The sequence below is a fragment of the Podarcis bocagei genome, assembly GCF_964188305.1.
Source record: "Podarcis bocagei genome assembly, chromosome: 8".
NCBI lineage: Eukaryota > Metazoa > Chordata > Lepidosauria > Squamata > Lacertidae > Podarcis > Podarcis bocagei.
In genome coordinates, this window is record NC_138133.1 from 85,792,773 (window position 1) to 85,820,733 (window position 27,961).

Below are 27,961 nucleotides of genomic sequence, written 5' to 3' on the forward strand. Positions count from 1 at the left end.
ACCTAAGTGACCCATCACAATGTGCAAAGGCTCTAATGCAACTGAGAGGCAGCAAGCTGCTCACATAAAAGGCTAACCAAAAATCAGCCTGAGCAAGTAACACTCATCATCAGAATGGCACAAATCCCTGATGGGTGGCAGAGAAAGATTACTGTCTTCAAACCCAGCTCCTACAATCTCTCTCTCTCTCTCTCTCTCTCTCTCTCTCTCTCTCTCTCTGTGTGTGTGTGTGTGTGTGTGAAAGTACCTTAAATTCGATTATTCAAAAGAGAGGAATTAACTTGCTGTTGGACTGATGCAGAAGGATTGAACCCAAGGATTGAGAATGAATTGTGACCCCAAGGATTGTGAATAGAATTGGGGATTGATGTCAGAAAATCTGAATGGTGAGGAAAGGGAATGATTCTGACATCTGAGTGTTGGATTGATTGGACAGCCAAGCCAATTCAGAGCTGAGCAGTTCACCCTTCCCCATGTGAGATATAGACAGAGAGAGTGTGAAGTTATTTGTTCATAAGCCCAGCCACCTTTCTCCACATCCCACTGATCCTGCTGCTATAGTCAAACAAATAGATATCAAACATAAGGCACATCGTAAGAAGAAAACAAGTTATAAAGGCCAGCTGAAGAGTTGGCCTTTATGAAGAGCTTGTTTTATTAATCATTTTCTTATTATGATGTGTCTTGTGTTTGATACAACCTTGTATGCAAATCATTTATTGTGTACTTGCCGATCAGATGGTCAGTGGTTCAAATCCCCACGACGGGGTGAGCTCCCGTTGCTCGGTCCCTGCTCCTGCCAACCTAGCAGTTTGAAAGCACATCAAAGTGCAAGTAGATAAATAGGTACCGCTCCGGCAGGAAGGTAAACGGCGTTTCCGTGCGCTGCTCTGGTTCTCCAGAAGTGGCTTAGTCATGCTGGCCACATGACCCAGAAGCTGTATGCCAGCTCCCTCGGCCAGTAAAGCGAGATGAGCGCCACAACCCCAGAGTTGGCCACGACCAGACCTAATGGTCAGGGGTCCCTTTACCTTTACCTATAGCTCTGTTTAGAGTAGGTAATGTCTTGATAATATAAATGTTTTAAGTTTTTTGTATTAATCCAGCATATTTCTTTTTAATTGTTGAATGATTCTGTGTACATTGCGGCAGCCTTTGGCTATGTGCAATAAAACTGACTGACACAGGTATGCGAATGTTTCAAGTTGGTGAAGTTCATTTGCAAGAGCAAGAGGGGGACCATAATTGGGTGGCAGAGGTGAACGTGCAGGAGGACTACTCTTGAAGCGAAACCAATTTCTTTGTGACATAAATGGTCCTGTTGTTCTTCTTCATTATATGCATTCTGTGATTAGAGAGCACGGATGAGAGCAAATTGGGGTATAATAAACTGTAGATTAAAATAATGTAATTTTTTCCATATGTCAGTAGCTGACTGGATTGTTTGCCTGTGTATTTAATATGTGGATTTAGGAACAGACCAAGATGTGTAATTCTAAGTTGGACTTTCTGATCCCCTTGGTCAGCACTGTCTGCTGTAAAGGGAGGAAAAAGGAATCTCAATGATCCTCTAGGATCTAGGAGGGGCCCTTGGTCCCTTGAACTAGAGTCACCACAGATTAATTTTGGCACTTCTGCATATAACATATGTATTATAATCCCCAAACTATAGTCCTTCTCTAGAACCACTTCTTATTATAGCTGCACATAATGTGATTTTCATTTTTTTAAAAAAGTGATGAAAAACAGAATTTAAATTGGACCAATAAGAACAATGACCGCTCCCCACATCAAATGGGGGCTGCCTTTTGCGTGGTTGCACACAGCCCCGCGCCCCCCCCCCCCCGGATCCCAGTATGTGGACCCTGGTAGTTTGGGCTGGCTTCAACCTCCCCAGGCTGGAGATCTGGAGGTCTCCGCCTACCTCAGCCAATTGCCCAATCCCGCCTGGAGAGGCGTTACAAGGGGTTCAGCCAGGTAAGGGGAGGGACCACCCTGCCCACACAACAGAAGGTGAATCCTACCTGCAAAGTGTCAGTTGATTCCAGAGCTTCTCCCACCCTGCCCTCCCTCTGTTAAGTCTTCTTTTGCAGGTTAACCTCTTCTGCACAGGTATGCAGGCGCTGCTATGTCTTGGTCGCTGTTGAAGGGCCAGAAAGGAATTTTCCAGCATTGGCAGGTTTTGCCTTTCCAGTAGCAAAATGTCAAAACTTTGGCAGTTTCAGGCCTTGGGCAGAATCCTTTAGTCTATCTTCCTAAATGGGGTGTGTGTGTGAAGTGGTGACCCAGGCCCCCCTTGCGGCGGTGAGCCCAGGGTTCCCTGTTAAAGGGGTCTTGAGGGGAGGCATTGGCCATATGCCGAGAGGTTGTCATTGCTGTCCCCTACAACGGCGGTGAAACAGGGGGCGGCCTCTCTGCTTGAACATATGTTCTCCAGAGCCAGCACAATCCCCACACATTCTGGGTAAACCTGATGTCTTCCAGATCCCCGGCTGCGGACTGGGAAGGATAAACGCCCAATGCCTGAGCCAAGGTCTCCCTACACCTGAAATTTAATAAAGTTGTGGCCAATTGTAATCCCATAGCACGTTGTCTTGAGTCATTATTCCGCTCAGGGGTTGCCTGCGGTTGGGGGGACTCTGCCTGTCCACGCAAAAGTTACATACACTTTTTAACACTGCTGCTGTTGTTTTCCCAATATATTGCCTCATTTTTGTTAACCTTTGAGTTACTCCACCATAAGTGCCAAGCTGGAAAATCATAGGTACGAAACTGAGAACCAAGAAACCAAAGGAAGTCTTTAGATTCACAACTGAGATTCTTCTTGGTGTCCTGGCATGACCCTGACATCTGTTATCAGATTTCTGTTTCACACTTAACAGCTAAGTTCTGATTGTATCAGAATAGGAAATAGTGGTTAGTTTTGCAACTAGGTTGCAGCAAGAAGACAAAAGAGGAACTAGTGGCCGAATGAACAGCACACTTAGATGCTCTTTGCCCATGCTTGAAATCCAAAGAAACACAAAATGTATACTTGGAACATAGAGGCAAATGTCCAGGGTTTTGGCAGGAACAATAGGTGAGTATTTCAAGTAATCAGTTCCCTGTTTCTTCTCTGTCACTTTGCAAAATCCTATTGAGCTCAATGAGCATTGGATTAATTGGAGGGTCCCCTCTCCATTTGTGTCTTTCCCCCCAACTATTTATTTGATATATCTGTTGTGAAAAATCAATAATGGCCATATCTGCCCAATTCAAACTACGCAAATTTTCAAATGTCTCCATTAATGTCTATGGCTGACCATCTAACACAGTGGTGGCCAAACTTGGTCCTCCAGCTGTTTTGGGACTACAACTCCCATCATACCTAGCTAACAGGACCAGTGGTCAGGAATGATGGGGATTTTAGTCCCAAAACAGCTGGAGGACCAAGTTTGGCCACCACTGCTCTAACATCTCACGAGGAATATAAAAACAGGTTCTCAGGGCTCCTCCACACCTCATTTAGCCTTCCATTTCCCGTCCAGGAAAACCCTCTCTTTACTGCTGAATCGAAACAAATGACCATTGGGTTTTCTGCAGATTGCTGTTCATTCCAATTCAGAGGCAAAGAGTGTGTTTTTCATGGGAAAGCTGCACTGCAAAGGCAAGGTCACTTGGACCAGTGCCTGGAAGGTCCCCGGAGAAGGCTTGAAACTGTGTCTTTTTGGAATGGGACTGGTGGATGGGTGGATGAACCCTCAATTTGAACAAGGAAAATGACCTAGCCAGAACATGCCATGTTATTTACTGTACATAGATCTTTACATACATATGTGTGTGTGTGTGTGCCATCTCATCCAACCATTCCATTATGTTCTCCTCTCCTACCTGGTTAACCATTGTCCACCTCTTAGTCATTCAAAAGCCCCCCCCCCCCATGATTTCCAGGTTCCATAGTTACGCCTGTGGGGCTCCATACACACCATGAATTCAAAGCATATCATCCCCCCCAAAGAATCTCAAGCACTGTAGTTTTGACCCTCACCCAGTTCCTCCCTGCAATTTATTTTCTCACTTATCTCAAGAATGCTATTCTATGACATCAAGACTTTGGAGGCAAGAACCTCCTGTGTAATCAGCTCTCTTGACAACCAATGAACAAAATTCTTCTTGCTACAGGATGTTGGCAAATTGCTTAAGAACAGATGAAGAGTAATGGGTGGAGCCCTAAACATCTTGCGGAGAGCTTGGTGATACATCTATTTTCTCCTCCTTGGGGCTGTAGTCAATTCTGCCAATCTTCTGACTACCTCTTCATTCCAGCACATGATTTTGTGCTGCTTGCTGCCTCCAACTCACCTTGTCTTTAGACGGCTAATCAACAGTTGCTCACAGGTATGTGAATGTCACAAGTTGACATAGTTCATTTGCAAAAGTGGGAGAGGAACCAAAGGCAGAAGTTTACATGCATTTAAGGCAGAAAAGCCCAAGTTGAATCCCTGAAGAAGTTATACTGGGCTGGAGAAACCAATAATCTGCCTCACAAGTGCTCTGCAGTAGGGATACAACAGTTTACTGGTGGTGGCAATTGTCCTTCTTATGATAGGAAATGCTATGTGAGAGTCAAAGAATCGGGGTTGAGGGGGATCAATAGGAGAGGAGTTTAAAATGACCCTATTTTCATCTGAGGAATGTTTGGGGATATGTTGATGTATCTGGGATTTAACAGAAGTGTCCCCAATGCCCTGTAAAACAACAACAACAGGTTGCTCTTCAGAGTTGCCTGAAGTGGGTTGTGAAATTAAAGAGCTGATGGGCCAGCAGAAAACCACAGGTGTGAAGATGACTGTTGTGTTCTGAAGCTGTTTGTAGGCTTCCCTTAAGGATTTGTTTGGCCATTGGGAGACCAGGAGAGTGGATTTCAGTTGAGTTTTATTTTATCTGGTTTTGTTAAATATCACATTTTAATAACAACAACAACAACAACAACAACAACAACAACAACAACAACAACAACAACAACAACTTACAGATGGGCTGGATACTAATAATAATAATGGCTTTTGTTTTCCTGATCTCCAGAGCCATTCAACTCCTTCTCCTTCTCCTGTTCCTCTTCTCCACTCCAGATCTGAAGCACTGAGCCTATCCAACCACCGCACTCCCAGGACAAAATACGTAAGTTTCAGATGTTAAGACTGACTCCGAGAGCAGAAGAGGGGAAATTTAGTTTAGCTTACCGATGCTGTGCCTGCAGATTTTTCTACTGGGTGGGAAAATCTATAACCATACTGCATTTCCCCCTAAACCTTTGAAACTGATAAGTTTTGACAAGAATTCCAATGAACAAAATTCCTAAAGTGATTGTTTGTTTGTTTATCGGTCATGAATTCCCACTACAGCATGTCTCTTTTGTTATTGTATGAATGTCTCACTTTAATATGGTTGAACTTTATAGCAAAAAAAATGAATCCACATTTGTTTATTTACTCTTGGTAGGAAGAGCCATACAAGAAATAGCTCAAAAGCAGAAATTAAGCAAGATGAGCTATGGTAGCCTGGAAACCTGGTCCACTTTGAATGGAACCGGCAATGGAACTGGGCTTCCCAACTCCCAACATGGTTCTGGTGATATATTTTCATCGATTTTTTTAACAGAAATTATCATCGTCATCTCCGGTTTACTTATTAGCATTTTTGGACTTATGGGGAATGCAACTGTCATCTGGTTTCTTGGCTTTTGCATGAAGAGGAATCATTTCACCACCTTCATCCTGCATCTGGCTGCGGCTGACCTTGGGGCTCTCCTATGCTTATTTACTTTGTCCATTATACATCTTCTGAGGTTATTTTCATTTTCATTCTCATATTATTATTATTTGTTTCTATCTTGGGGTTCCATTCTTTTTTTATTCATGTGCAACACTGGTCAATATCTGTTGACAGCCATTAGCATGGACAGGTGTGTATCTGTCGTCTTTCCCCTTTGGCATCGATGCCACAGACCACCACACTTTTCCACCCTTGTTTGTGCCACAATATGGATCATTGCTTTCCTGATCACTGTAATCTTCATAAATCTTTTTGTTTTTAGAGTTCCAATGAGTTCCCTTTTCTACCTACTTCTAATGAATGCTATACTTTGCCTCCCACTCATGACTGTTTCCACTCTGGTCCTGTTTATAAAAGTTTACTTTAGATCACAACAGAGGAAGAAGGGAAAAGCTTTAACAGCCATCCTACTTGCCCTCCTCCTCTTCCTCTTCTTAGCTTTCCCATTAACTTGCATTTTATTATATATTCTCTGCAATGGTGGAAACAAAGCTGAGCTATTTCTTGGCCTTTTATGCAGCTGCCTAAACAGCAGTGTTAACCCACTGATTTATTTCCTGATTGGAAGAAAGAAACACAGTCGATCAAGGGAGAGCTTGAAGGTCATATACCAGAGGGTTTTCAAGGAGGAGGAAGATTGCAGAAAGAAGCGAGATGTTCCGGTCCAAACCCAGATCTGATTACTTTAATAAAGAATCGAGCCATAAAAAAGATTATGAACTGAAAGTGGAGATGACATATGTACCTTTCTCTGTTTATCTGTTTGCTTTGTAACACAAAGCCTTTAATTTATTTATTTTTTAAAAACTGATTATGTTTTTCCCCAGAAGGCTTCATTTTCTATCTCTTCTTAGATTTCTTGGTACTTGTTCTACTCTGAACTCAGTATCATATTATTATGAATATATATGTTAATATTCACAGACTGTATATCTCTGGGGGGACATAGAGGTAAACACTCATTTCCATTTTTTTTTCAATGGCAGGTTATTATTCATTGAATTTATATATTATTATTATTTATTGAATTTATATACTACCCTATACCTTGAGGTCTCAAATGAGTAAAGCCTGCAGTTCTTTGTGGTTCTTTTAATTTCTTCTTAACTGTTTCATTATTTATTATTATTATTATTATTATTATTATTATTATTATTATTATTGGGGTGTGTTTTTTAAAAAAAAGTCTATACCAGCTTATGCAGTGATGGTTGTGCGCTCTCTGAACAAAAGCTAAGCATTTTCCTAATTAGAAATTGCCAGTGGGCCATACTCCATAAGATATGACAGTGGAGAAAATTAATGTCAAAATGAGGTATTTGTGCTGGGGGAAATCAGGGAAATCCCATGAATAGAATTGGAGATCAATGTCAGAAGGTCTGAATGGTGAGAGAAGGGAATGATTCTGACACCTGAGTGTTGGATAGATTGGACAGCCAAGCAAATTCAGAGTTGAGCGGTTCATCCTTCCCCTTGTGAGAGAGGGACAGAGAGTGTGTGAAGTGAGGAAGCAGAGCTGAGTAGAAAGGTATTTTTCTTAATCCTACCCACCTCTCCTCCACTGCCCACTGATCCTGAAGCCATAGTACAACAAATATATATCGAACATAAGGCAACAAAGTCCATTATCTTCATGTTATTTTAGATGCTGTTCAATTGTGCAGCAAAACATTGTCATCTGACCGATTAATGAAAGAAAATCTAATGTTTCAAAAGAGAGGAATGAACTTGTTGTTGGACTTCTGCAGAAGGATTGAGCCCAAGGATTGAGAATTGAATGTCATCTGAGGTCCAGATCTTTAATCATCCCCATAATGTTTATGCATATAGTTATTACATATATAGTTATTTCCCCCATTATATAAGTTTGGGGTCTGATGCTTTTGTAACTGTCTTCACCAACAGGAAACACCCAACTATCTTCTGCAGATGTCCAAGCAAGATAGCTCTGGTGGTAAAAAAACAAAGCCCTGGCATTTAACTGTCAAGAACATGTGCCCTGTATACCATTCTCATACAGAGTCTTCTATACCACATATTTCAATCTCTTTATGCAGTACTATCGAGTTGATACTACCCATGTTTGGACTCCTGTAGCAGAAAAGGCATAAACCCACAGAACAACCCAAAGAAAATTCAGTGGAATGGGATATTGAATGAGTGAGTGAGGAAAAAACTGAAAACCTGGTGGAAGGGGGAATGCAGTGGGTCTCTCTCTCTCTCTCTCTCTCTCTCTCTCTCTCTCTCTCTCTCTCTCACACACACACACACACACACACACACACACCATCTCTTAGTCTCACTCTTCCTTTGCATGGTGAAGAACCAAAATCCCCATGGATAAAGACTCACATTGACACATCATTTCAGTCAACACTTATTAATAAGGATTGGGATGGGGCATGAGAATAAAGCAGTCAGGTGAAACTATGCAGTCCACTCTGCATTGCAGAGCAAAGAGTCACCTCTGAGCAGGGGAGAAGATGACTGGGCGCCTCTTAAGCTGATTAGCTTTTCACTGGGACAACCTAAGTGACCCACCACAATGTGAAGGGCTCTAATGCAATTGAGAGGCAGCAAGCTGCTCACATAAAAGGGTAACCAAAAATTCCAGATCTTAAAATTTATTATGAAGCAGCATGCCTTACTTAGATTCGGGATTGGATCAAATTGGAAAAAGAAGAGGCAACAGAGTTGGAAGGACATGATAACAGATTTGGTTGGCATGTATATTTGTGGTATGGGAAAGCAAGAGTACATAAATGATTCCACAATCATATAATACAAACAAACCAAAGAAAATTCAGCGGCATGAGATATGGAATTAGTGAGTGGAAAAAACAGAGAACCAGGTGGAAGGGGGCAAACAGTAGCGTTCTCTCTCTCTCTCTCTCTCTCTCTCTCTCTCTCTCTCTCTCCTTCACTCCCAGTTTTCCCAATTCTGCTCGATTTACAATTTTCTCACAATTTACAAGATTATAAGACTGATCGAGTTTACAAGAAATCACCACTCAATCATTCCCAGCCCAACACTGCAAGCATTACTAGATCCACCAGTGAATATGAAGAGAAAGGGAGAGAAAAGCAGGGAGAGTGATAGCATAAAGTATCTATGGATGGGGGTGGAAGACCGGTAGCCAAGCTACTCTTAAAGGTCCACGGGACAGATTGCAGCTTTGCTAAAACTACAAGCTAGCTGCAACTCCACTGTCACTTCAAGAGTAGCTTAAATCAGGATTTCTCCTGGCAAAAGGAAGAAGCTGTGGTGGCTTAATTGTTTCTGTGGTGGTCCATCAGATTCGGGGCAGCTGGAGAGTATGTTATTGTGGGACATGATCATGGGTACAAATGTCCAATCTCAGCCACATGAATTCTTAAACTTCTCCAGGCTATCATAAATAATGTCCTCTCCTGGGGCTGCCACCAGCAGAGATAATAAAAAGGCCTGCTCTGTTGATCTTAATACCTTGGGGGTGGAACCTTATAGAGAAGAATGTTTTGGGGCCTAAGCTATTAGGAGCTTTGAATATTGTATCTATTATACAAATATCTCTGAGTTTCTTGTGTATCCGTGATACTGCTTAAGCATGAAAAAATAAAGAGAAGTTCTGACTGTCATCAAAATAGATATTTCTCCTGATTGCATCACAGAGAAGCTTTCTGGTTCAGCAGCGTACTTGTGCAATTTTCTTAAGAATCCCTTTCCAAGATATTAAGCCTCAGGAGGCAAGACTCTCATCCTAAGCTATCTAAGAAAGAGTCTCATTCTAAGAATCTCATCATTAGCTTTCTTAATAACCAATGAAACAAACTCCTCTTACCGCATGACTTTTCAAACTGATTCAGGGGAAATGAAAATGAGTTTGGGGGGGGGGGGGAGAATAGTCCTAAACTTGTTGCCCTCAACTTGAGAACACATCTGTTTTTCCCTTGGGGTTGCATTCATTTCTGCAAATCTTCTGCCCTACCTAGTTATTCCAGCACAGGGTGTCGTATGTCTTCTTGTTGTCCACTCATTCTGTCTAAAGATTGCTGACCAACAGTTTTTTACAGGTGTGTGAATGTCTCAAGTTGATTTAATTCATTTGCAAAAGCAGGAGAGGCCCCATAGACTGGCAGAGGAGTACATGCTTCTCAGGCAGGAAGACACAGGTTGAATTCCAGGGGTCTTCTGTTGGAAAGATTTATTGGTTTGTTTCATTCATAAACTATACATTAAAGAGGGCAATGTTAGGTTTCAGCCAGACTGGTTTGTCTATATGTTTTATGTATCGACTTGGAAACAAATGAAGATAAATAGCACCAAGTCAGACTTCCTTTTACCAGGAACGAGTCCACACTTTAAAGCTCCATGTCATAGCTTTAAAGTGTGGAAAACAACACGGCATCAGCAATTTAGTTGTAAGATATATGAGAATAAGTGATGTTTAAGAAAATGATGAAATTTGAAGTAATATTATGTTTAAGCTAAGCAGTTCAGTATATGATAAAAATATTCAAAGTTTGGGACATAATATTTGAGAACTACAAAATAAGAATTGAAATAAGGTAATAAATTGCTGCTTATAGTTATATGATTGAGAATGCAGGAAAGGGTGATGTGAGGAAGTCCAAAGATTATGAAAATATGATTTATGGATAATTGTTTTTGTTGTATTTTTTTTTTCATTCTATGTCTATTGTCTAAATTTTCTCTGTTTTTTTGTTTTGTTGTAAGGTGGTGGTATTATATATGTTTGGTGGTTTATTTCTTGTTTAAAATTTGCAATAAATATTTTTTTAAAAAAAATATAAAGTGTGGAAATTGAGCTTTAAAGCATGAACCTACATTGAAATCGCAGAGGGAAGGTAAGATCCATACCTTCCATAGTCCCTTTCCATAGTCACCTCTTGTTATATCTAGATGGACAGTGATTTTCTAAAAGAGAAGAATAAATGAACATCTGAGAACTTGATGAAGCCATTCATTCTATGCTATCCTTTCTGAAATGACTAGGATTTTTACCACAGTATTCCAAGTGTAGAATCACCATAGATTTTTATAACTGCATCATTTTATTGAAAGTTTCATTTTGAATTGCTGCTGCACAGTGGGCCAGCATTTTCATCAAGCTACCCACCACATCCACAATATCTCTTTCTTGGTCATTCATCACTAGTTCAAATCCCACTGAGTGAATATAGATATATAGAAACCTTGCATATATATGGTTGTTAGAGAGTCTGGCATAAAACTTTACCAAAAACTTTGATGGTGGTTTCTTGTCATTCTCTGTGTTGTTGTTGTTGTTGTTGTTTTAAAATATATATATACTGATATGAGCTTTGCCATTAACTATTTCCCCTTCCTATGCAAGCAGAGTTTTAAGAACGCCTGAACAGAGTCCACCTCATGATAGGACAAAAAGCTTATATATGGCTTGGTAGTCAAGTCTTCTAATCACTAGAAAATGTACTGAATAAATCTTCTAGATTTCAAAAGGGATTGCCTGTAAACTTTCAAGCCATTTCTAGCACCCAAAAGGACTCTTCTATTTTTATAAAATTAAAAACTAAACCTGTAAAGAGGATTAATTTTGCACCCCATATCACATTGTTCTGCTGCCCCATGGTATTTTGCAATCTAGGCATGCACCAGTGTAATACGGTTCAGCTTTATAGACAGAACTGACTCAATCTTTGTTTCTTTTTTCCTAGGAGAAGCCATTCAAGAGATAGCTGAAAAGCATAGATTGAGCATGATGAGAAACAATAGCATGGAATCCCTGTCCCTTTTGGATACTGCAGAGAATGGAAACTGAACAAACAATGGCACCGAGCTCCCCCAAAATAATAATCCCTATATTGAATTAAAGGCTCAAGAAACGGCATTGATTATTATTGCCGTCTTTATTTTTGTTATTAGCATTTTTGGACTTACTGGGAATGGAACTGTCATCTAGTTTCTTGGCTTTCGCATGAAAAGGAATCCTTTCACCACCTTCATATTGCACCTGGCTGTTGCTGACCTTGGGGTTCTCATTGCTTTGCTAATATTTCTACCTCTGTCTGTATTTTTACCCTCATTGTCAAATATCACCTCGTTAATATTTTTTGGTATCGGTACTTTCTTTTTTTTTCTACATGTGCATCACTGGTCAATTTCTGTTGACAGCCATCAGCGTTGACAGGTGTGTTTCTGTCCTCTTTCCAATTTGGCATTGATGTCACCGGCCACAGCACTTGTCTACCATTGTTTGTGCTCTCATATGGATCCTTACTTTCCTATCCATTGGATTATGCATTTATGCTTCTTTGGAGTACCTTTCTGAGAAACTATTTTTCTTCCTCTTCCTGGTTCCTCCTGTGCTTTGCTTTCCACTCATGATTATCTCCACAGTGATCCTGCTTATAAAAGTTTGCTTCAGATCACAACGGAGGAAGAAGGGAAGGGTCTTAAGAGCCATCCTCCTTGCTCTCCTCTTCTTCCTCTTTTTCACTTTTACATTAACTTTCATGATTTTACTTCTGTTTCTCGGGTTTGATATCTCATCACCTTTACTAATTGTTGGACACTTATGCAGCTGTCTAAACAGCAGTGTTAACCCACTGATTTATTTCCTGGTTGGAAGAAAGAAACAGAGTCGCTCAAGGGAGAGCATGAAGGTTGCATTGTGGAGGCTTTTCAAGGAGGAGGAACATGGAAGAGAGGAGCTAGAACTCCAAGTCAGCCCCCAGATATAATGCTTCAAAAGAATCAGAATGCTTTACTTTTCTTCTCAGGAAGTCAAAGAAACCAAAACAAATTGTGATTATTTAATGGATAGTACAATCTGTGAATTATTGGGCTACGTACACACAAATCGTGTCCTCCCTAAAAGAGGGCACATGTTGTGGTGAGACCTGGAGACTGACCTCCTGGTTGTGGGTGGGTCTATTGGATAGCTACAACACGCAATTGGTAGGTCCCTAGTTGCTGGGATTAATCTGGCCAATGGGGTGCAGTCCAAATGGATTGAGAGACTCATGCAAGTGTCCCAGAGCTTCCTCTTTCGGCTCATGCATCGGAACACCCGCACACCTCTCCCCAATTTTAGGGCATTTTGTGATTGACCTTGCTATGCTGTCGTGTATCGTCTGTCGTTGGGACAGGGGCACGGCAGGAATTTTCCCCACTTGGCTGATTGGCTGTAGCCATTTGGGTTTCACCTGCCACGTAGCAATTCATCACAACTTGTAAGGTTGTGGATAGGCACTGGTTCATTTGATAGGGATGGGAGAATGGTCTCGCCATCCCTATGTGAAAGGTATTCTGTTAAAGGAATCCAGGGACTCAACTTGGTTTGGTCAACCCCCGAAAGGGTGTTGTGCCTGTGCCTGAGTCCAGGGGAGCATCTGGGGAGTGAACAGAGTCTGTTCCCAGGCTTTTCACCTGCCTCAGGTGTTCACCCTTGGCTGACCTATGATAGAGCTCTGGGTCAGCGCTACCTGCAAGGGTGTAGGGAGCTAGTCGAACAAGAGCCTATGCAAGCACTCACTTTTCTGTAATCAATAAAGTTAAAAGCCTAAATTCTGCCAAAAACCAAAACTAAAATTTGAGTCAAATGTGTCTTTATTTAGGCACATTTATGTAGACAAAAACTGCAACATTAGCCTCAGAAAACCTCATTTCTTACAGTTGTGCCAAATTGGGTGAAGTCATGCTAAAGTATTGGTTTGTTCCACCATATCAGGTGGAATGCTCTTTCTAGGAAGTCTTGCCTGGCACCTTTATTTCATATGTTTAGGCACCAGGCAGAAATGTTCCTCTATACCCAAGCCTTCAGCTGATTCACCTTAAATGTGTTGGATGGAGGGGGGTTATTCATTTGTTTTTGTTTTATTAAATATTTTGTGTTATAATTTTTACGTTCTGAACTGCCCTGTAATCTTCAGAAGAAGGGCAATATGTAGATTTAATACATAAATAAACAAAACTATTACGAATGGTGTCTCCAAACATACTCGAAGACTGCAGCCTCCAGGAAACTTCATAATAATTTGGGTAACATCTCTAGAAACATCCAAATCAGCACAGTTGTGAACCATCACAACACATTGGGCGGAAGTACTTGATTTGCACAATTTTGTTGGGGGTTGTTGCTGTTTATATTTTGTATCTGTATTTTGTATCTTATGGCTTATGTGGAAATTGTTTAATTTGACTGTGTGCTTTTTGACATTTTTTATTGTTTATTACTACCTTTGTTATGTTTGAAGTTATGTAACGTTGTAAGGTCTTAACTTTGGAAAGGCAGCATAAAAATAAAATGATTGATTGATGGGGGGCACTGCTGTTGTGCCCTGCTTGTATGTTTTGATGCTTGTTTTACACTGTTCTCACTGTTTTTAAATAATGAATAATATTCCTCAAATAAAATATAAAAAGATAATGGAGCATGTGGAACACCAAATAGGTATTGGAAGGGAATTTGAGCAGTCTTATACATACAATTAAATTATTATAATTAAGTATTAATTTGAAAACCTATCAATTCAAAGCAGTTTACTAACCATAAATACCAACTGCACAACAATTGTGGTTGCTGCTGCTGTTGCGTGCCATAACAATCTCTGAGCGACGTGGAATTCCAGCAGTTGTGGGAACTTACTCAGGGTCCGTGTATCCTTTCGGAATGAGGCAGAGCAGAGACTGTGGTGTCTTTATGATAAATTGTTTACTTATACACATATACAGTATGTGCCTATGTTCAAGGGGATCACAGCATTAGCCCTCCAAAAGGGTCTTTTTTCTCCCACAGCCACAACCTTGGATTCAAACTGAAATCAAATATTGCTTTCAAACATTACTCTGACTCTCTCTCTCCAGCTTGCTGCTTTACTTCTAGGTAACATCATTGCCCACAAAATTTGCCCACTGCCTTTATTAACTTCTAACACTTGCTAGATCCAGGTTTTAGAGGGATCTGGAGCATAGCCTAACATCCCAAACTCTTAAAAATACATACATACATACATACATACATACATACATACATAATGCCATTTAAATGCTGGCTTCCCATAGTTGAAATCATGCTCAAGGCAGCCTACCACCTGAAGAAAAATATATAATTACAGATATAACAAAAGTAGTCAGAAACAATCAATAATGAAAAATACACAACCAAATTGTACACATGAGTCATCATAACATCACCATTCTTGAATGACTCTGTGATGTCTGCTTTCCTGTTTCACACTTTTCTGTTTCACCCTTAACAATGAAGTGCTGACTGTAAAAGAATAGGAAGTGGTGCAACAGGGCTGTGTGAGAATGGGGAAAGAGGAACTGTTGTTATTTAGTCATTTAGTCTGTGTGTGTGTGTGTGTGTGTGTGTGCGCGCGCGCGCGCGAGCTCCTGCTCTTGAAATGAACCCTGCAAAAGTTTTCCACCACAGTATATATTCAGATTGATTTTTGCAGCAGGAGAACTTGGGTCAATTGAAGTTGATAGAGGTGGAAGGGAAGAGATAATTGGCAGGAATATAAAAAGAAGCTACAGCCACAGCAGGCGCTGCAACTGTGCAACTGCTTGACCTCACCTCCAAAGGTGTCCTCCTCCATTGACTCACGAGACAGATGGATGCCAAAGCACAACAAAGAAGCAAGAAGTGAGAGTGGGGGTGGAGAACCTTGCAATGAAATATTCCAGTGACTGGAATTTGTGGAGAGTAGATATCCCCAATACGTGAGGGATGGGTGAAGTGTCTGGTTCTGAGAGCTGTGCTTTGGATAAACTGGATCACAATTCCTGAAGATTGTCTTTCCACGGGATCAAGACTTAAAAGGCAAGGTGCTCGTCTTAAATTAGCTATTGATAAAAAGGGGAATAACATCTTCCTGCAACACAATGTTGGGAAACTGCTTAAGAATGGATGGAACCCTGCTGTTTTCTGATAGAGCCACCAAATGTTTTCTGAACTCAAATCCACTAACAACTGAGGGGCATGAAGAAGCTGTCTGTTTATGTGTGCAATTGCTGCATTTTGCGTGTGTTTGCATGACTGATTGTGCATGGATATTAAGGATCTGTTATTGTATGAGAGTCTGTGCCTGCCCAAGAAATTCTTCCCTCTTGCATAAATGTATAGAGCGAGGAGTTCCACTTTGGGGGTTCATCAAAAGAGAATGTTGAAGAAGATTTTACGATCGCCAACTGTAAATCTCAAAGGTGGTCCAGCAAAACTTCCTTCCTTCCTCTGAAATGAAGGCATGGAATCAAGTTTGTAGCTCCGGAAACACAGCATAGCTTCTGGTAGCCCTGCTTTTTTGTGTAATGATCCTCCAGGGGTTCCTCTTCTGCCTCATTTCCCCTCCTACCACTATGTGGCGCTGCTCCTCTGTTCTTGCTATCTCTGTGTGGTTTAAATTTTAAAATTGCCTGCCACTGGAAGTTTTTCCCTCTTTCTGTCTATCCCTCTTGCCCCCTAAACTGCTTAGGGTTTCTTACTCAGGATTTCAAAGTACAGTGGTACCTCGGGTTAAGCACTTAATTCGTTCCAGAGATCTGTTCTTAACCTGAAACTGTTCTTAACCTAGAATAGAATCATAGAATCATAGAGTTGGAAGAGACCACAAGGGCCATCAAGTCCAACCCCCTGTCAAGCAGGAAACACCATCAGAGCACTCCTGACATATGGTTGTCAAGCCTCTGCTTAAAGACCTCCAAAGTAGGAGACTCCACCACACTCCTTGGCAGCAAATTCCACTGTCGAACAGCTCTTACTGTCAGGAAGTTCTTCCTAATGTTTAGGTGGAATCTTCTTTCTTGTAGTTTGGATCCATTGCTCCGTGTCCGCTTCTCTGGAGCAGCAGAAAACAACCTTTCTCCCTCCTCTGTGTGACATCCTTTTATATATTTGAACATGGCTATCATATCACCCCTTAACCTCCTCTTCTCCAGGCTAAACATGCCCAGCTCCCTTAGCCGTTCCTCATAAGGCATCATTTCCAGGCCTTTGACCATTTTGGTTGCCCTCCTCTGGACACGTTCCAGTTTGTCAGTGTCCTCCTTGAACTGTGGTGCCCAGAACTGGACACAGTACTCCAGGTGAGGTCTGACCAGAGCAGAATACAGTGGCACTATTACTTCCCTTGATCTAGATGCTATACTCCTATTGATACTGCTCTCAAGCCAGGTGTCACCCATCTTGTATTTGTGCCTCTCATTTTTTTTGCCCAAGTGCAATACTTTACATTTCTCCCTGTTAAAATTCATCTTGTTTGTTTTGGCCCAGTTCTCTAATCTGTCAAGGCCGTTTTGAAGTGTGATCCTGTCCTCTGGGGTGTTAGCCACCCCTCCCAGTTTGGTGTCATCTGCAAATTTGATCAGGATGCCCTTGAGTCCATCATCCAAGTCGATGATAAAGATGTTGAATAAGACCGGACCCAAGACAGAACCCTGTGGCACTCCACTAGTCACTGTTCTCCAGGATGAAGAGGAACCATTGATGAGCACCCTTTGGGTTCGGTCAGTCAGCCAGTTACAAATCCACTGAGTGGTAGCATAGTCAAGACTGCATTTTACCAGCTTCTTTACAAGAATATCATGGGGCACCTTGTCAAATGCCTTGCTGAAATCAAGGTAGGCTACATCCACTGCATTCCCTTCATCTACCAGGCTTGTAATTCTGTCAAAAAATGAGACCTGAAGCACCACTTTAGCTAATGGGGCCTCCTGTAGCCGTAGCGCCGCCAGAACACAATTTCTGTTCTCATCCTGAAGCAAAGTTCTTAACCCAAGGTAGTACTTCTGGATTAGCAGAGTCTGTAACCTGAAGCGTATGTAACCCGAGGTACCACTGTAGAGCAAATTAATTAAACTCTTGAATGTCACACTTTCTGGTTGCTCAACAAATCTTTGTTCCACCGATGACTTTGTTCCACCAACTCCAGCTACTGGAATGGATCAGAAGGGTGGGAAATCTATACACAAATGTAATATGGTTGAGTTTTATTTAATGGGAACTGACTCCACTTTGTCCTCTTCTCCTAGGAGGAGGATCCATACAAGAAGCAGCTCAAAAGCAGAGATTGAACATGAGGAGAAATTATAGCCCCCAGTCCTTGTCCCTTTTGGATGCTGTAGGGGAAGATAATGAGACATTGCAAGTGGGCTCCCAAACTATGAACATATTAATTATGGAACATCATATACCTTATTATCCCTGCCTTTATTTCAGTTAAAATAAAAAAATTCCTTCCAGTAGCACCTTAAAGACCAACTAAGTTAGTTCTTGGTATGAGCTTTCGTGTGCATGCACACTTCTTCAGATACACTGAAACAGAAGTTGCCAGATCCTTCTATATAGTGAGAAGGTAGGGAGGGGTATTACTCAGAAGGGTGATGGGAATGGGAGATTGGCAGATAGCTGAGATGAGCCTGTTGACGACTCTTAACGACTGCAATAGGTCTTACAGGAAAAGGCAAGGGGTGAGAAGGTGAAAAATGGCTTAGTCATGTATAATGAGATAAGAATCCAATGTCTTTGTTCAGACCAGGTCTCTCCATGGTTTTAAGTTTGGTAATGAGTTGCAATTCAGCAGCTTCTCTTTCCAGTCTATTTCTATTTCCAGTCTATTTATTTCAGTTATTAGCATTTTTGAACTTACGAGGGATCTAACTGTCATCTGGCTTCTCAGCTTTGGCATGAAAAGGAATTGTTTCACCATCTTCATCCTGAATTTGGCTGTGGCTGAGCTTGGCAACCTTATATGCTTTTATATCTCTTCTGATTTGTTGCAAGGTTTCCTTTCCTCTTACTTTTTCCTCATGTACATCACTCGTCAATTTCTGTTGACAGCCATCAGCACTGAAAGGTGTGTTGCTGTCCTCTTCCCAATTTGGCATTGATTCCATCAGCCTCCATGACAATATGAATGCCCACAAGGTGTAAGAAGCAACAAAGGGGATCTGGTCCTCATCAACAGAGAGGAACTGAGTGATGAAATGGAAGCACTGGGAAGCTTAGAAGTAAATGAACATAACCTGTTTGCTTTAATGATACAAAAGCATGGGAAAGCTGAGTGTAGTTGGCATGCACTCAGAAAGGAAGGTGGAAAGTATCATTACAGATAAGCTGAGGTGTAAGAAGGGAATGTATACGAAATGGAAGAAAAAGAAAATCGGAAAGGAAGAGTATACTGTACAGGTGTAGCCAACAGCTGCAGGCAGAAGGTCAAGTAGGTCAAAGCTCAGAATGAGCTCAGGCTTTCAAGAGATATTTAAAATAATGTAACGTGTTTCTTTGGCTAATGCTAAACGGCACATATTTTCATACCAAAGTGAAAATCACAAACCCTGCAAGCTTTTCCCTTTTGGGGCAGCTGAGGTTCCGTCAGCTGCCATCATCTATGAGATCTGACACCTTTCAATCAATCATCCCATAGACTGAGCTGCTATGTCTGTGAGATTCTGTATACACCATACACTGAAATTACATTATCCACCCCCGCAAGAACCTCAAGAATTATGGGGCGTTTTCTATGAGTTGCAGATCTCAGCATCCTAACAATCTACAGTCCCCACAATTATGAGGCTTTCTAAATTTGACATAAGTTTTTGTGTGACCCTGTTAACTAGTTTGAGCATGGTAAAATAAGGGCAAGGCGTAACTCTCAGTAATAAATAAAAATATTTCTCCCAATTACATGACACAACTATTATTATTACTATTTGTTATTTATTAAATTTGTATACTGCCCTTCATCCAAAGACCTCAGGGGGGGGGGGGTTCACAAAATAAAAATACATAATAGAGCCAAAGCAAAACAAACTAATCACAAACCAATCCCCTGGTTCCTCCTTCTCTGTGACTTTCTGACCCACATTTCTCAGTAATGTCTTTCTAGGACCTTCAAGTCATAAATTTCCTCCTAAACTAGCTATCTTGATAACCAACGAGCAAAATTCTTCCTGCCATATGATGTTTGCAAACTGAGCACAAATTAAGAGGAAGGGATGGAGCTCTAAACAGTTTCCAGGGAACTTTGATGACATGTCAGTTCTTTCCTTTTCTTTGTAGTTGCATTTATTTCTGCACATCTTCCAGCACAGAATATTATACCTCTTGCTGCTGCCTCCCAAGTATCTGTCTAAAGATTGCTGATCATCAGTTTCTCCCAGGTATGTGAATTTCTCAAGTTGATGTAGCTCGTTCGCAAAAGCAGGAGGGCAACCATATCTGAGTGGCGGGGGGGGGGGGGTATGTGTTTTTCAGCCAGCTTGAATCCCCAGAGTCTTCTGTTAGAAGTATAACAGGTCAAAGGCTGGGGTGATGCTTTTAGGCTGTGTTTATGGAAGACAATCTTACTCGGCTACAAGTGATCACCAAAGAAGATTCTTTTAGACCTGGTCTACCAGGGCAAAGAGCTGGAGCATATGGGATCCTAGGTTGAGAGGGCACCACTGCTACTTTTAACCTTTACTAAACGAGAAATGCCTCCTGATTCTTTAGAATATGCTGATATAATTTTATTCTTGTAATACATGTGTACAGCTGTGTGCATGTATCTTTCAATAATGGTAAAACTTGCTTAGATGAAAACCACATATCAGTTGCAAGTGAATAAGCTCCAAGGACTGGTGACAGGGAAGTTTTATTCTGTATCAAAATCTGATGCCTAATTAAAGTCTCCTAAAATTATATACTTATTTCATAAAATATATGTACTGCTTGATCGTAAAAAAACAAAACAAAACCTCAAATTATTTTGTAATAAATGAAATTAAAAATTCTTTAAGTTTCCTAAAATGAAATTCCATTGAAACCCATTGAAATTAACGGATCTAAATTAATAATGGCCATTGATTTTAGTAGGCTTAGACTGGGTGAACATTAGCTGAATACAACCCAAACACTTGAATGGCCCTAAATATGCCTAGATTGAAGACTTTGGAAAGACTTCTTGTTGCCCTAACGAGGAGAAAAAAGGGGTGTGATGATATATCAAGAAAAAGAGAATAGGGGTGCAAAGAGAGAGGGAGAAAGAGAGAGACGACTACTTAGGATTGGCTGTGGAAGTTTCATAAGAAGCATTATGAATATTTTGATGCATGAGATTCCAGGCACCATAAATGGAAGTCATTCTCCTTGCTCTCTTTCTCTATGGAAGCACTATTCTGAAGAGTAATCTCTTTGATTTCATTTAGACCCACAAGATTGTTTCAGAACTTCAGCTGTTATGATGGTTCTAGAGACTTATCTGCTTATCCAGATTTAAACAATAGTTTTGTCATTGGATAGCAAAATAATAGCAAAAAATGAGCTAATTTCCCCCCAAAGTTAACAAAATATATAATCACCACATAAAAATGTAATAAATAAAGTTGAGAGGACAAATTTTCTCCCTGCTAAATGTGACAGAGTAGATTTCTCCCTAGGTAAAGGTAAAGGGACCCCTGACCATTAGGTCCAGTCGTGGCCGACTCTGGGGTTGCGGCACTCATCTCGCTTTATTGACCGAGGGAGCAGGCGTACAGCTTCAGGGTCATGTGGCCAGCATGACTAAGTCGCTTCTGGTGAACCAGAGCAGCGCGCGGAAACACCGTTTACCTTCCCGCTGGAGCAGTACCTATTTATCTACTTGCACTTTGGCAGGAGCAGGGACCAAGCAACAGGAGCTCACTCCATCACGGGGATTTGAACCGCCGACCTTCTGATCGGCAAGTCCTAGGCTCTGTAGTTTAACCCACAGCGCCACCCGCGTCCCTAGATTTGTCACTAGACAGCAACAGCTTGGCTAGAGAGTTAACTACTCTGAGGCCATGAGCCAAGGGAGCTCACCCACATATCCAAGGATTAAGCTATAGATTACACTGTTTCAGATTTATAGGAGCCTGGAATGTTTGGAAGCTTCCGTAATTCTAGTCCTTTGCAGACCCTTCAAGTAGACTTTAATAAGGCTGTTGTCATTTTAATCCCAGTCCTTTGTGTCTTGTGTGGGTGCAATCACAATCTGAGAGGGTACTCTTGGGCTCAGCTTCTCCGTCTGGCTATTCCAGGGGCATCTAGCTGGCCACTGTGAGAACACGAAGCTGCACTAGATAGGCCACTTGCGCCATCCATCTGGGCTTTTCTGGTGTCCCTCTCTGCATCCAGTGTGGTGTCCAACTCCTTCTCCAAACTTCAGAATTGGGTCCAGGGTGGGGCAGTTCATCTTCAGGTTGAACCAGCATGGTCTGCCCTGATTCAGGAACCCCTGGATCAATGTCATGGGGCGGATGGTTGTGCACAGCTCTAGTGAACATCTGCCAATCTCTTCTACTTTTTAATAAAGTCATAACTTTGATTTACAACACTTGAAATCATTCTCATAGTTTATAGTAGTTATTTTATTTAGGTGTCCCACCATGGAAGGAAATTCTATACATCATTTTAACATCACAAGGGAACTGGATGTGACGGACATCTGGTAAGTATATACAATAATAATAAAAATAATAAGGCAGAGAATGTGGCCTCTGTCAGGTTACTAAAAAGAGGATGTGACCTTCAGAATTCCACCCTCCAGATTTATTTTATAGTTTTTTGTTTATTTATCACATTTATCTCGCACCTTTTTCTCTAAAGAGAACGGGCAACACAAGAGCAGGGCCTTCTCTGCAGTGGCTCCCCATCTGTGCAATGCTCCCCCCAGGGAAGTTTGCCTGGTACCTTCATTATACACCTTTAGGCGCCAGGCAAAAACGTTCCTTTTTAACCAGGCCTTTGGTTGATCCGATTTACATCCTATGCCCTTTTAAAATGTGTTTTTTTTGGGGGGGCTATTGGGTTGTTGTTTTTATTTTTATTATGTATTTTGTGGTTTTATATCTTGATTTTATTCTGTGAACCGCCCTGAGACCCCTGGATATAGGGTGGTATATAAATTAAATAAATTATTATTATTATTATTATTATTATTATTATTATTATTATTATTATTATTAGCTCATGGTGCCATGCATGGTTCTCCCAGTCGTCCTTTAATCTTAGGGTGGATTAACGCTCAAACTCTTTGCACATGGAACTCTCAGAATTGTAGCACTGTGGTGGGAATAGGGATCTCCCAAGCACTCTCAGTGCCTTTAACAAACTACAACTCCCAGGATTCTTTGGGTGGCCATCAATGTTTATCATAATAAACATTAAATCTGACATCAAGAATCACAAAACAGAGAAACCAGTAGGAGAACACTTCAATCTCCCAGGACATTCTATACAAGATCTCAAAGTAGCTGTTTTACTACAAAGGAATTTCAGAAATAGTCTGGAAAGAGAAGCTGCTGAATTGCATCTCATTACCAAACTTAAAACCATGGAGAGACCTGGTCTGAACAGAGACATTGGATTCTTATCTCATTATACATGACTAAGCCATTTCTCACCTTCTCACCCCTTGCCTTTTCCTGTAAGACCTATTACAGTCGTTAAGAGTCGTCAACAGGCTCATCTCAGCTATCTGCCAATCTCCCATTCCCACCACCCTTCTGGGTAATACCCCTCCCCACCTTCTCACTATATAGAAGGATCTGGCAACTTCTGTTTCAGTGTATCTGAAGAAGTGTGCATGCACACGAAAGCTCATACCAAGAACTAACTTAGCTGGTCTTTAAGGTGCTACTGGAAGGATTTTTTTTATTTTTATCATAATAATGTAAAGGCATGGTGTGGCCACCATTGACTTGGGAGTTTTTGAAAGAAATGTTGGGAATCAGGTAAGAGACTCACTCAGTGGAAGTTGCTCCCAGTCCCAGTCGTGCCCAAATCAATGTGACTTTGACAAATGAGGAGTCAGGGTTGTAGGTAGTGTGGCTTGTGTATCCGTTGTGTAGATCATTTGATTGACTGCAGAATAATGATTACTCTTGTTCTCTTTCTTTTTGCAGGTATTGGCATGAAAGGATTACCGAAGTTAAAATTTATGTAAATGGTATTGTCAAGCAACCAGATGGTCGAGCAATAACAGAAGCTCACAGTGGTTCTGGAGACATACCTGATTATCTTAACTCAAATGAGACTATCATATTTAGAAATTTAAATAATAGCACAACTGCTGCCTCCAGCATTGTTTTTGCTGAGTTTGTAGCATCGAATGATCTGGTCTTCTCCAAATTAGCAAAGTATTTAATCAACAGCTTCATTGCCATTATTTGCATTTTGGGGCTTTTGGGTAATGAGTATGTCATCTGGCTTCTTGGCTTCAAAATTAAGAGGAATCTTTTCACCACCTATGTTCTGAACCTTTCCATTGCTGACTTTGCTGTCTTTTTATCTCTAATCAGTACTGCTGCATTTGCGTCTGCCCTTCGTGTGACGAGTGAGTCTCACATTCTCAACAGCGTTTTTCTATTATTTTTTGAACTCTTTTGCTTCACATATTCTACCAGTCAGTATCTACTGGCAGCTATCAGCGTTGACAGGTGTGTAGTTGTCCTCTTCCCACTTTGGCATCGATTTGACCGGGGACCAAACTCATCTGCCATCATATGCGCTATAATATGGATCTTCTCCTTCCTGCTTTCTGCAATCCATTTCGCTCTCCGCATGACTGGCAGATTTGAGGCATCCCTTTTACACTACCAGCTGCTTGTAAATGCTCTGCTTTGTACGCATGTTCATCTCTTCTCTGATCTTGTTCACCAAAGTGTGCTGTAATGCACAACAACGCAAGCAAGGAAAACTCATCACGGCTATCTTGCTTGCCCTCCTTTTCTTTCTCATCTTTGCTTTCCCACTGAATGCAGTTTATGTAATCTATTGCTATTATTTCCCCCACCTTCACAGTCTCATGCTAATCGGCTTTGGGTGTTCTTCTGTAAACAGCAGCATCAACCCAATCATTTATTTTTTAGTTGGAAGGAGAGGACGGAAGAGTCCTTCCAGGGTATCCATGAGAGCTGCAATCTCAAGGGTGTTTAAGGATGTGGGAGACTGTACAGAAGACAAGAAATCCAGAACAGAGAGCAAAGTTATGATCTGACCACCTATGAGTGGTGTCTTAGCAGGGTTCCTACTGTGTGAAATCTTAGATTTCCTGATGGATTTTTATAGGCAGGCCTCACTTCTATCCCTGGGGATGGTAAAAAAAAAAAATAGCTTCTCAGTGTGAACCAGAATAGCCATCTTCCTTGCACTCCTCTGTACCTTTGCTTCTCCAGTGCATGAAGTTTATATAATCAATTAATATTATTCCCACTTTCCCAATCTAATGCTCATTGGTTTCAAGGGTTCCTCTATAAACAGCAGTATCAACCGTCATGGAGGGGATGCCAGCTCATGGGTACTTACAGGCATCTCTAGTGGGATTGTGGGAAAGTACAAAAGTTCTGGCTCTCTGTGATTAAAGAGATTAATTGCACTCTCCTCACTTGAGGTTCCCAGAAACAGCTTTTCAGAGGCATACTCAACGAATGTGAAAACCTTCCCAAAAAGACTTCTAAAAAGAATTTACTAGTTTTGTCAAAATTAATTTGACTCCTCCCAAAATTAGGTCTAAGAGAGTTATTAACCTATTTTTCAATTCCACATCTAGAAAAACCAAGTTGAAGGAAAAAAGATTATGACTTAACATCAGAAATAACTTTCTGACACTAAGAGCTGTACAACAGTGGAACAGACTCCCTCAGGAGATTATGGACTCCCCTTCATTGGAGGCTTTTAAGCAGAGGTTTGAAGGTCATCTGTCATGCATGCTTTAGTTGAGATTCCTGCTCGACTAGATGACCTTTGGGGTACCTCCCAACTTTACAGTTCTATGAGTCTATGAACCCAGGGATATATAGAAGGTCTCCATTTCTAGGTCCAATAGCAATGTCTGTGTGGCTCGGTACACATCATACACTGAAACCACATTGAAAGCACCTTATGCCCCTCCAAGTATTCTGGGAACTTAATTTACCACTCACAGAGCTACATTTTCTAGTGCCCTTAATAAACTAAAGTCCCCAGAATTATCGGGGGTGGGGGAGGATAATGTGTTTTCAATCTACTTTGTGTGATTGCCCAATTTACTGCAAGTGAGTGATAGAGATCTGGTGCGTTTCTTGTTTTTGTGTATGTGGATGTGGATGCCTGCTACTGGAATGCAGCTTCCAAAAGCTTTCCACCACAATAGATATTGAGATACTGTGTGCCACATTTAGCGGGTATCAAGGGAGAATGAGCAGAGTTGTTTTTTGAAGCAGGACAACTGAGGTTTTTAGAGATGGAAGGGAAAAGGTAATTTCCAGGAACATACCGAGAAACAAGGAATGAGTGAGTGAGGATGGGGGCATGAGACATTTCTGCTGGTTGGTGGCAAAGCATGGAAATCCTGTGAATAGAATTGAGGGGGTCGGGGATCCATATATGTGAATGATGGGATAAGTGAATGACAGCTGGAGTACCAAGGAATAACAGAATGAATAGACTGGCACACCAAGGAAATTCATAAAGTAGAAGATCACCATATACCCTGTAGGCCATGAGCAGAGAGACTGTAAACAGAATTGTTACTGAAAAAGAATGGAATGTTTTTTGCCTTACTGTGCAAAGAAAAGGAATATGACTAATTATCAAGGTCAAAGGACAGAGAAGAATCCAAAACAAAGACAGAGCCCATCCTCCTTTCCTCTAGTACCCACTGATGTTGCTGCCTTAGGACATCACCTTGAAAACTCAGGAAAGAAGGGACCTCCATCCAACTTACTGGCTTGCATCGAGATCTTTTTCCTTTATGTTGCTTCTTACAATTTATGTAATATTGTATGTATATCTTTAGGTTTCTTGTGTATCTCTGACCCCATTGACCAGCCTGAGCATGGCAACATGAAAACAAAGAATAACTGTAATCAATAAATAGATTTCTCCTAGTTACATTGCAGAGTAGTTGTCTGCTTCCTCCTCTGAGACTTGATGACTCATGATTCTCAGTAATGCCTTTGTCAAGAATCTCACCCTAAATTAGCTATCTTGAGTACCAATGAACAAAATCCTTCCTCTCACATAATGTTGGAAAACTGTTTAACACGGATGAAGAGGAATGGATGCAGCCCTAAACTTCTTGCAGGCAGTGGCGTAGCATGGGGGGTGCAGGGGGGGCCGGCCGCACCGGGCGCAACATCTGGGGGTTAGGGTTAGGGGGCGGAAATCCACGGGGTAGGGGGCGCAAATTACTTGCCTTGCCCCGGGTGCTGACAACCCACGCTACGCCACTGCTTGCAGGTGTCTTCTTGCTGTCTCCTCCACATACTGTATGTCTAAAGATGGCTGATCAGCAGTTTCTCACAGGGATGTGAATGTCTCAAGCTGATGTAGTTCATTTGCAAAAGAAAGCGGGGGACCACAGCTGAGTGGCAGAGGGGTACATGCGTAGTTCTGCTGGAAGGATTCTGGCTCACCAGCTTGGGAAAGTGCTTCGTGACATCTTGGGAGCCACTGCAAGCCATTGGGCCACCCTCGTTTGTGACCCCTGGATCAATGTCATAGAGCAGATAGATTGGGCTGCGCACAGCTCTAGTGAACGTCTTTTTCAATCTTTTCCACTTTGACATCTAAGTAACAGCATTTAAAATTATTTTGGTAATATATAGCAGTTATTTTATTTTAGATATCCCAGCATGGAAGGAAATCCATTGCCTCCTCATAATGTGAAGTGGTGGGCATCTGGTAAGTACAGTAATAATATCGCAGAGCATGAAGCTGCTATCTGGTTACTAAACAGAGAGTATGCCCCCCAGTCCTGGATTTATTTACTTATCATTTATTTGTTTCTTTTCCAACGAGCTCAAGGTGGTGTACATGGTTCCCCCCCCTCCTCATTTGATCCTCACAACAACCCTGTTTGACAGGTTCACCTGAGAAGCAAAGACTGGCCCAAGGTTACCCTGTGAGTTTCAGGCCAAGTGTGGATTTGTCAGTCAAGAATGTCCAGAGTGAGAAATTAACTCTTTATTGTCAAAAGTACACTTACAATTTAGCAACATGCCTCTCAGTCCTACATTTCTTAGCTAATTCTGGGTGTACACCTGATGAGGCAGTTTCTGCAACCAAGAAGCCCCACCCTCTCTTCTTATGCATCTCCCCCATCCAAGTTGTGCACAAGCAGGTGAAGATTCCATGCAACTTGTTTTTGTTCCTCCCTCATGTCCTGGGAGACAGTGGAG

The 27,961-nt window shown here is 41.4% G+C and overlaps 2 protein-coding genes across 2 annotated transcripts; both read left to right on the forward strand.

Annotated features, from left to right (window-relative positions):
* Positions 1-5,525: 5,525 nt before the first annotated feature.
* On the forward strand, positions 5,526-6,494 carry LOC308593637 (proto-oncogene Mas-like; the record flags this gene model as incomplete). Its single annotated transcript, XM_081206085.1, has 1 exon — positions 5,526-6,494. One exon carries the CDS (start codon positions 5,526-5,528, stop codon positions 6,492-6,494), a length of 969 nt encoding a protein of 322 aa, XP_081062211.1.
* Positions 6,495-19,761: 13,267 nt separating this feature from the next.
* LOC308593408 (mas-related G-protein coupled receptor member H-like) lies at positions 19,762-26,676 on the forward strand. The gene is given in 4 exon segments (XM_081205722.1): positions 19,762-19,960; positions 22,177-22,248; positions 23,705-24,458; positions 24,460-26,676. Coding segments are annotated over 3 exon segments (1,155 nt in total). The 5' UTR covers positions 19,762-19,960; positions 22,177-22,186; the 3' UTR covers positions 24,799-26,676.
* The last annotated feature ends 1,285 nt before the right edge of the window (positions 26,677-27,961 follow it).